General features: G+C 32.4%; 1 protein-coding gene across 1 annotated transcript; it reads left to right on the forward strand.

Moving 5' to 3' along the window:
- The first annotated feature begins 4,139 nt into the window (after positions 1-4,139).
- LOC21399562 (monooxygenase 2) lies at positions 4,140-7,360 on the forward strand. The gene is made up of 5 exons (XM_010090428.2): positions 4,140-4,382; positions 5,255-5,317; positions 5,435-5,615; positions 5,841-6,072; positions 6,680-7,360. The coding sequence occupies exons 1-5, from the start codon at positions 4,171-4,173 to the stop codon at positions 7,246-7,248; spliced, it is 1,257 nt and encodes a 418-aa protein (XP_010088730.1). The 5' UTR covers positions 4,140-4,170; the 3' UTR covers positions 7,249-7,360.
- Positions 7,361-11,268: the final 3,908 nt, after the last annotated feature.

Below are 11,268 nucleotides of genomic sequence, written 5' to 3' on the forward strand. Positions count from 1 at the left end.
AAGAAGAAGAAGAATCCTGTCTTCTTTGCAAGTGTCTGTTATTTGACATCTGTTGTTCTATCAGCATCTTTTTTGTCAAACGATATATATATATATATATATATATTGAGGAATCGTGTCAAACAAACTTGAGCCGTCCAAATACGACTGAAAATTTGTACATAGAAAATCAGCAACTTCTTTTATAGTGATAAGAGTACCGTACTTTATTGTTTTGGGAGAAACGAGAACATATTAGTACGTTTAAAATTCGTTTTAAGATAATTTTATTTTTTATTTAAAAATAATTTTTTTTAATTTTATATAAAAATTATTTTTAAAAATAGATTTGATAATTTTATTAAGATATTATTTTTAGTATAAAATATATATTAATGTCTTTCTTTTTGTGTGCTAAGAGAAAAGAAAATAGAAATAAAAAATAAAAAATAACTAAAAATTATTTTTTTATTTTTCTCTCATTTTACACTAAATAAAAAAATATATTTTTATTTTTTTTATTTTTAATTATGTCAAAAATTATTTCTCTTTATTTTTATTTTTATTTTTTAAAATACGTGAAAAATAAAAATAAAATAAACTCCAAACATGACCATTAACACTATATTATACTATGCAGTGGAGTTATTTTTTTTAAACAGCGTATATTCCTTTTTGCCCTTTCTCTCTGAAATGTCTGTCTTGTCCCTTCTTCTCTTCTTTTGCTCGGTGCGGGCTTTTGGGAATTTCAACTGGGATTTGGTCTGTTTGTACGATTTTGCCCTTGGTCTTAATTTTTTTCAGTTTATGTTGCCTTGGACTTTTTGGTGCTTTTCTATAGAGAGATGCGTGGGAAAGCGTGCCCAGCTGTCTTTGAGTTTGGTTTTTTTTTTTTTGGCTCTCTTTTTGCTGTGTGAACAACCGGGTCAGGTGAAACAAAATAATGTAATCAAAATCAAGTTAAATTTTTATGAGTTCGTTTAGTTCGCTGCTTTGAGTTTATAATTTAAATTTTTATATGAAAATTTTTTACTATAATAAAAAGTTAAATGTGATTGTTTCTAAGAGTTTTTTATTATAAAAAAATTTAAATCGGTGAAATAAATGAGACTTTATGTTTATTATTTATAGTCTTATCCTCAATAATTTATATTTTTTTATTTGTTCTTTATGTTTCAATTTAAATATTTCTTACAAAGTATTCTAAATATCATTTTCAAACATGACCTCTATACATTTTTTTAATTACTTTATTGAATTAATTATTCTCAAATGTGTTTAAAGTTTTTATTTATTTTATATTTACTTTATTAAATGATATGGGCAATTTAATAAAATTTTGATAATTAAATAAATTAATATTATTTCCCGTTACTATTAAACATTTCCTTCAAATTTCATTCAACCAAGTAAGTTGATCTTCTCACAAAATAATGAAACTTCAAACAATTAAAATTAAGCTGAATTAAAGAAAATGAGCATTTAACATAATTTAATAAAAATTATTATGATTAATTAAATAAGACTTTTTCTATTATGAGAATATTGTAACAATTTCTTTTAAACATAACCACACAGTAAGCACGTGACTCAGGCTAGTTTTATCTAAATTGCAGAGACACCCTTTAAGCAAAACATTTCAAGTCAACACCTCTTGTCCTAATTTTATTGTCTTTTAATGTAAAATAACCAAAATTAACAATCTCAACCATTGAATTATTTATTGCATTGATCTTGGTCCTTGTTAATGTTATTTTTACACTACTAAAGTACAAATTATATTTTGTGTGTTTAAAAGATCATTTAACATAATTTTATTGACTTTAAAGGGTAAAATGTCACTACTTTAGGTCTTAAATTTAGGTTATTTAGCTATAATCATTTTCTAAAGAATTGACAGTGAGTCACTCCAATCTCACTTCATATTTTAACTAAATATATATTATTTTAATATTATTTAATTGTTGCATTTATTATCGTTTGAAAGTAATTAACTCACTAATTAAAAAAGTAATAGTTTCAAAGAATAAAATAATAAAAAAATCAAATGCTAGCCCCTTCTTATTAGTTATATTTGACTATGTAAAATGCATTTTTTAAATAGCTAACCATTTAGCATAGTGAATAAAAAAAAGGTCACGTCATTAGCCATTTAGGCTAAAAACATGAACCCCGTTTGGTTCGTTGATTCAAATTTTATTGATTTAAATTTTTTTATTTGAACAGAAAAATTCAAACTGTGTAATTTTAATAATAGTTTGAATTAGCTTTTGGATGTATAGTTAAAATTTTAAATTGAACGAGGAATAAAATTCGAATTTGTTTTTTTGTTGGTATGAAAAGCAAAGATTGTATGCACTTTTTTACTCTCTAAAAATGGTTTGAACGGCTAAACTTAAGAGGAGAGCTATAAGTTAGACAGTTTAACTCAATTCAAACAGAAAATACATTCAAATTGCATGCTTATCAAATACAAATTTAAATTGTGCTCACCATTCGAAGTGAATTGAATTGAACTAAACTAGAGAATTAAACGGGAATAACTAACACGGTTGGAGATGATCTAACTGTCAAATTACACTATTCTATCATATTTGACTAACGGAGGGGATTCTTTTGTAATCTTTATGAAAACTCAAAATTATAATAGTCAAAATATTCTGATGTAGGGGTGTCTCCATAATTTAGATAAAACACATGGGTCCCCATTCATTTCACTAATTCGAGTTTTGCTACAGTAAAAAGTTTTAAAAAACAGTCACATTTAACTTTTTTACTACAGTAAAAAACACTCACATAAAGTCACATCTCAACTTAAATTAAAAACCCGAATCAACAAACTAAACGGGCCCTAGTATAGAAAACCCTTGTTATTTTATAGGGTCTCACCTTTTGAATAACAGTCAATAAGATCAACTTATGAAAATTCAAGGCTTTCAGAAAAGAAGATTACACGTATTGGAGGTTTTAGAAATATAAAAGCATTCTGTATAGAATGTAATAAGTTTTGAATTGTTAACCCAATCCATATACTCGGAATGTACCCACGTCTGTGTCTCAATGTAAACACCTATTATTTCAATGTCGTTTTAGGATTATATATAGCCACCTCTTTGGTCAAGGACTCTAGAATGTTTGACTGCCAATGAACATTAGTTGTATTATATAGATTATAGATATAGATATTATTTTACATATATATATATATATATATAATCGTAGACAAATAAAAAACTATTTAATATTTTATATGCATATGTATATATATAAATGGTGATTGTGATTATACCCTCAATTAGTTTTCCTAAGAAATCCTCTACGCAGTTTTCAATTTTAAGTTTTTACAGTAAAAAATTCTCAGAAAATGTCACATCTAATTTTTTCTGTTACAATAAAAAACTCTCAGAAAATGTCACATCTCAACTCAAATTAAAAACTCGAATCCGCGAAGTGAACGAGACTTATAAGTACTTACAGTGATTTTGACTAGACAATTAAATGTAAACTTTTTGGTTGGTGGGAGTATAACGTCTAGTCTAATGACTAATTTCTCCCCCACATTAATATTGATGTAACGCCTATATATATAGCATTTTTTCATTATATATTTAAATAGTAGTTCTAAACTCCCAATCAAAAAGTGTTGAGTTTTCGAAGCTGTTTTCCACGAGAGAATTCTCCCGATTATGTGATTAGGACTTCTATAGTAGCGTATTCGTGTTGCACTGTACTTCTTCTCAAAACAAGAAAAGGGAAAAGCCTTGTCAAACAAGAATATTGACTTCTTTCCAAGTGTTTGTTAATTGAATCTCTTTTCTTTTTGAAAAGTCTTAAAAGAAAAAATAAAAATAAAAATAATAAAGAATCCGTTTAGTTCGTTAATTTAAATTTTTAATTCGAATTAAAATGTGATATTATGTGAGTTTTTTATTGTAGTAAAAAAATTAGACGTAATTATTTTTAAGAATTTTGACTATAATAAAACTCAAATTTTAAACTCGAATTGACAAAATAAACGGAGTCAGGGTTATATATACATAGCCGCCACCTTGTCAAAGTCATGTAAACATGAGTTTACTATGTATGTATGTATGTATGTATGTATATTCTAATGCCCTCAAGACATTTATGATTAAAAATTAAGGGGGAAGAGAGAGAGATATTTATATATAGAGAGAGAGAGAGAGAGAGATGGAAGAAGTGGTAATAGTGGGAGCAGGGATAGCTGGGTTGGCCACAGCAGTGGCTCTAAAGAGAGTGGGGATTAAAGCATTGGTTTTGGAGAGATGGGATGGGCTTAGAGCCACTGGTGCAGCCTTGGGTCTCTTCCCAAATGCTTGGCTTGCTCTTGATGCCTTGGGTGTTTCTCATAAGCTTACTTCAATCTACGACAATGTTGAAGTGTAAGTGCTTTCTTTCCTTCGACAAGACGCATCTGTTTAACAGAGCTCTTGTTTTTAATTAGTAGATGAAGAAAATGAGTAAAAGTTATAATTTTTTAGTAAATGTTTAGAACCATATTTTTTAAGAACGTAATAATTGGGCAATTTTTAAATTTTTTGATAAGTACTAAATTAACATATCGATAGGATATGTTTTTTAATCACTATATATGTATAAAAGTTATATCAAATTAAAAAAGTGTGAATATTTTATAATTAAAATAAATTTGTATTAGAAAAAATCTTAATTTATAGTTCTTTAATGAAACTCTAGTATAAGTTTCAAAGTTTGTTCATATTTTTTTTCTTTTCTTTTCTTTAGAAGTCAAAGAAAAGTCTTATTTTGAGGCTTTGATTAAAAATTTGTCTAAAAGGTTAACGGAACATCTAATTAAACATTTTTAGAAGCGGTTTTTAAATCTAAGAAGTCAAAAGAAGCTTTTAGGAAACTCTGCTAAATAGACACTACATATGTTTCATCGGATTTTTTCCTGGCCTTTTTTTCTTTAGGCTTAATCTTGAACTACTTTAAGTTCATTTATTGACCCAAATGGCTATTGAACAAGTTCTTTGTTGGTAGGATTGTACTATCAGATTAACTTCATCGCTAAAAATAAAAAAGTAATGATCTCAAAGAATAAGAAGATAGCAACAAAGATGTTGTACATCCAGACAAACAAGATTCAGAGATGCTTCTCTAAGCTGTTTGAACATTCTATAACGGTTTTATGGATTGTTCAACGCACACACAGAAAATGAACATTTCATCCGTGGAAGTTAACAAACATGAATATTTTCAGCTTTCTATTCACTCTTGGCGATTTTTTCTGTAGGGCGTTTGTAACCAATTTGGAAAGTGGAGCAATTCAACAAGTCCCTTCCGCTAGAACCAATGTGTAAGCAATGATCTTCTCATTTAGCATTTATTTACAACTATAAAGCTACTTTCAAGGGATTATCATGTAACATCCTTGTTTATCTGCATTTTGTGTTTGTTGTCTTTGTATGTGAAGTGATGCTCAAAGTGGACCCAAGTTAGTTCACCGAAAGGCCTTACTCGAGGCTTTGGCAGAAGAATTACCAACCGACTCTATCCGCTTTTCATCCAAGATCAACGCCATCGGGTCAATAACAGATGAAGGTTCTTCTATTGCTGTTGTTCATATGGAAGATGGAAGTGTCATCAAAGCAAAGGTATTGTTCTCTTAATGCCTACTCATGTTAGTTATGCAGTATTCCCGCTTTCATATTATATAGTCATAAAACAGACACACAATGTGTTAATGTACATTACGTGTCATCCCAAAAGCTTAAACTGATAGAAGGTGGGCGAACAATAGTATTATATTATAATAGAATGCTCATTCTATCCTCACCACTCATAGAGTCTCGAATTTGTTTGCTCTTCGGGAATTGTAGGTTTTGATAGGTTGTGACGGGGTACACTCAGTGGTGGCAAGCTGGTTGGGACTCGCCGCACCAGTCCATTCCGGTCGATCAGCAGTGCGGGGATTGGCTGTATTTCCTCAAGGCCATCGGCTGAAACACGAAACCCACCAGTTCGTAGGTGCAGCGGGAAGAAGGGCTGGTTTCATTCCCCTTACTGATAAAGACCTCTATTGGTTCTTGAGTTGTTCATCTCCAGCTGAAGGTTCGAATACCACGCCTTTCTCTACTCTCTAAGGAGTCCTTATTCTTGTACTGTCACAACTTGCTGAATAACAGGAGTTGCAACAATCATTATTTGCTTTTGGGATAATAATTAAACAAAATAAAATAAAAAAATCCCCATGTGTTTTACTGTTCTTTGAAATGTTGTGTTCTATCTTATATTTGGGGGTTTTTTAAGCAGAGTTTGTAAAACGTGTAGGGATAAGTACAACATTTTTAAAAACATAAGACAGGACACAATATATTTCGACAAAATATTAGGGATGTTTTTGTTATAATCACTTTGTTTTGTTTTTTTAGTTTGTTTTCAGTCACACATTAAGTCATGTGGTAGGATACAGGTCTTGCAGAAGCACAACGACCATTGTGTCATTCAACCATAAGCCATAAGGGAGCTACCACCATTATTTATGCTAAACAATCATTTGTTCTGCATCAAATAAATCCAATTTACCATGTCATACTAATAAAATTGAAGAATTAGCATCCTCAAAAAAAAAAAAAAATAATAATATTGCATTGATGCCCCTACCAAATAACATGTGCACTAACTTTTTATGTTTTATTTCACACATACTTCATTGCAGGGACGGATCACCTGGCTGGAAACCCGGAACTAATACAGAAAGAAGTAATTGAAAACTATGCCAAGGACTTGCCTGAACTATATCTAGACATTGTCAAGCACTCTGATCTTTCAACATTGTCATGGGCTCCATTGGTGTTTAGGCAGCCATGGAAAGTAGCATTTGGGAACTTAAGCAAGCAAAACATCACGGTGGCTGGCGACGCCATGCACCCCATGACGCCGGACTTGGGACAGGGCGGTTGCTCGGCGCTTGAAGATGCTGTGGCTCTAGGTAGGCACATTGGAACATCCTTCATACAAAATGGTGGCCTTGTACCCAATGAAATGGCTAGAGCATTAGCAAATTATGTCGAGGAAAGAAGGTGGCGCGCCACTTGGTTGATCACAGGATTATATTTGTCAGGATGGGTGCAAGGAGGTTCTTCTTGGGTTGTGAAGCTCTTCAGGGATACAATATTTTATAGATTCCTTTTCCGCAAGATATTTAGTATTAATCATTATGATTGTGGCAAACTTCCTAGTATCGCTGATGAGGAACAAACTGGGAACAATAAGAAGTTTAAATAACATGTTTATCAAGTAGGATTATTTAGAATATTTGAATTTATAGTTGTGATTATCTATTTGGATTATTTAGGAGTTATCTATGCAATTTGATTATTTGGTTTTGTTTATCTTATTTTAAGACTTTAAAAGTCTATAAAGTAGTATGATATTTGTATTTTCCAGTTCAGACTTTGATGATTAGTTGAACACAAATATTTTATATTATGTTGTTCTCTAGTCTCTCCCTCTTCTTCTTTTCTCCATCAAAATTCTTCTCTTCTTCTGTAGAGGGTGAAGTTCTACGGTTGAATTTATATGAGGTCAATGACTAAATCCAGACAATTCGCGATGTTAGTATTGGATCGTGGTAAATAAATGTAGAAAAATAAAATAAGGTAGAGACATGGGAATTTTATTAGAGATTCGCTCGTTAATGAGAATTACGTCCTGTGTAGGGTCTTTAGTATGCTTCTACTATAGTCGGAGAATAATTACGACGCCGTTAAGAATAAGAAGAGGAGAAAAGAAGAATGGAATTCAGGAAAATAGGGAAAATATGAGAGAATTGGGGTGAACTAGTCCTCAAACTCCGCTAAAATATGCTCTAAATTTGCCTGAGGATGCGTGAAGAACAATGTTGGAGGTTGGGCTCGCTCTCTTGTACGTATAGATGAAGCTTAGGGCGTGAACTATGCCCCTATTTATAGGCTTGGTGGCTGAATCCCTGTTGGATAAGGTCTCATTTGAATTTTTAACTCGGAGATGAAGTAATCCCTTTTTTAGAGGAGATATCCTCGTTTAAATATGTATTTGGACAATTAGGATAGAGGATTTTGTGGAAAATCTATCCCAAATCTAAAATCTTGGGCGCCAAGTCATCTAGGCCATCGGACAGTTCGTCAGTGAGCTGTCTGCCCATTGAGTAGCGGCCCACGAGATTTCAAGAGCTCGTGGCTCATCCGGAGGTGCTTAAGTCGTTTTGGCAAGATTTTCCTAGGCTTGGGAAGTGGCCGACTCAAGCCTGTCTGGTGGGGACTCGTTTGACGATCTGTGACTGGCGAGCTGTTGGCAACTTGTAGACAATTCCAACTACTAGTTTGGCAAATGACCCTAACTCTCCAAGATACGTGTTGACACGTGTACGGTGAGAAATGATGTACAAAATTTAACCTCAACATCTTCTTTATCTTTCTCTCTCTATTTCTTAATCATCTATGTCTCACATAAATCGCGAGTTAACCTTGTGGAGAACCTATAAAATATATATAGAAATAAACACAAAATACAATGAAAGAAGGGAATTCTGTTGCTTTTGTGCGGAGAAGTAAACCGCTGCTTTTGACATAGCAGTGATCATGGGCATTCTGACCCATATTGACTTTAGAAATTTGATTTTTATGCTTTGTTTAAAAAAAAAAAAAATAGTTACGATCTCATTGTATAGGAAACGTTATATGTGTTCCCACTCAAATAATAGAAATTCATAATTATGTTCTTAAAAGTTATCTTTAATTATTTTTCATAGTAACCCATCAAAAAATTTTTTGACTCCGCCATTGTCCATCATTTCTTTGTCATTGTTAATGGGATGAAGAGTTGATATTTATTTAAACTCTGTGATAGCAAAGATGTCTTGGGTAGTTTTACATAGTCAGGTTGTAGTTTTAGAACAAATATCTTGAATATAGAGTTACTATTTCCAAACCCTAAATCCAGAAAAGTTAAGATCGAACTTAAAGAAAAAAGAACTCGTGAGATTTTCAGCACAAAAGTCGTGAGATTGTCAGCACAAAACATAAACTTCCAAAGATGTCAATATCATAATGCCATTCATGTCAACATTTGGTCCAAGAGTTTAGGGAAATTATAATAAATAGAAGATTTATAAAACTAAATTAAGTAAATAACACATTTTAAAATTATTTGAAGTAAATAACAGTTTACCTTGTAAAGATTTCATTTATGACTGGTAAAAAATAATTTATGTTGTTTTATTTACGTGGAAAAAAAGTCCTTTTACTAGACGTAAAAAGAAAATTTACATGGAAAAAAAAATCTTTTTACTGGCCGTGAAAAGATCATTTACACGATAAATTATTATTTATTTTAAATAGTTTTAAAATCTACTATTTATTTTAATTATTTACTATAAATCTGATATTTACTTCAGTCTTCCTTTAGAAAATTTAGACAAACTTAACTCAGTGATGTTTGAAGATACTACAAAAAGAACAAAACAAAAGAAGAGATTAATTACAAAAATTCCCCTTCAACTATAGCTTTTATACAATGTGCCCCTCATTCTTCAAAATGTAACATTCGTTTCTCCTATATTAACAAATAAACTCTTTTGATTACAAAATTTAACAAAATAACACATGTGACACAAAAAAATAGGGATGTTGAATAATTACTTGGTTAGATCCTCTCTATGCAATCACAACATAAGTGAAAGGAGATATTATTATTTAAATAAGTTTTTTTTCTTTTTTAATATGGCTTTTTCGCATAGGTACCCAAAGCATGTCGCATTTGGACAAGCAGTTCCTGAACTAAAAAGTTTGGCAATTAAACCCCTTGAATTTTGTAATTTGTGACATAAGCAGTACTTATAATAACGTATGTTTAATATTTAACGGTTTTTGACATGTACTGATTGTTACCTCCATTTTAAGGGCATTAGTTGTCATTTTGACATGTGATCTGCACGTCATGACCTGCACATGCCCTCTTATTTATTTATTTTTTAAAAGTTGAGGTATAAAGTTAGACAATTTAACTCAATTCAAACAAGAAATATATTTGAATTGCATGCTTATCAAACACAAATTTAAATTGTGCTCACCATTCAAACTAAATTGAACTGAACTAAACCAGAAAAGTAAATGGGAATAACTAACACAGTTGGAGATGATCTAACTGTCAAATTACACTATTCTATGTAGGGGTGTCTCCATAATTTAGATAAAACACATGGGCGTATAGAAAACCCTTGTTATTTTATAGGGTCTCACCTTTTGAATAACAGTCAATAAGATCAACTTATGAAAATTCAAGGCTTTCAGAAAGAAGATTACATGTGTTGACGGTTGGATTTCGTCAACAATAAACCCGCCGGATTACCTTGGGGTTACCCTTTGGATTACCGGCTTGTGGGTTTAATGAAAGTGTGGATTCTGGTTTGATTTAAGTATTTTTGTGTTTGAATGAACTATATGTAAATGAACAAGGAGAATTTTATAGTGGTTCACTCTATAAAATTAGAGCTACATCCACTGTATATATTATATTTCTTTTGTAGAGATCATAGTTTACAATGAATACTATCTCTCTCTCTCTCTCTCTCGTTCTTTTTCCTTTTGAATTTTTCTGGGCCCCTTCCCTATTGGGGTCCTTCTTCTTTTATACTCGGACTTCCTTCGCTGGGTGGGTTTCCTTCGTAGGTAGGAACACTCAAGTGCTCTAGGCCCAGACATAGCCCACTAATCAGCACTGTTCACTCAACCAATTAGTCTTCTATTACGGCTCTGCGACTCTCCGTAATGCTTTTCTGTCTCCTGGGGGGGCGGTTTGTAAACTTGCAATTAATGCTGTCAGACTTCTCTTATCTTTGCATGTAACCTATCATGTCGAAAAGGGACGTTCCCCTCGTCGTTAGTGGTTGTTTAACCTTTCTCGCCCCTTCTAGTGATCTCTTCTGCAGTCGAGGGCTCTTGTCGTGTCGACCCAGGCGGAATCAACCGTCGACGTCTCATGGGGTCGTCGCCCTAATCATGGACTTCATCTTCGGGCTCTATAGCTGATCGTGAGGGAAACGAAGCGTCGAGGGTTGGGTGCTCGACGGAAAGCAAGTATAGCCACGTGTCGTGGCGCCGTTGGTCCAGGTGTCCATCACATTTTCCCACACAACAGCCACCCCCCAGGTCGAGGGCTCCTTTTTTTAGGCGGCTTCGAGCTCTAGGTTCGGTTTGTCCTTTCCGTACTTCGGGTGTGGGAAATCGGTCCCAAACCTCCGTCCGCAATGATGGCCTGGGTGCTTTG

Source organism: Morus notabilis, unplaced genomic scaffold (genome assembly GCF_000414095.1).
Source record: "Morus notabilis unplaced genomic scaffold, ASM41409v2 Scaffold1225, whole genome shotgun sequence".
Lineage (NCBI taxonomy): Eukaryota > Viridiplantae > Streptophyta > Magnoliopsida > Rosales > Moraceae > Morus > Morus notabilis.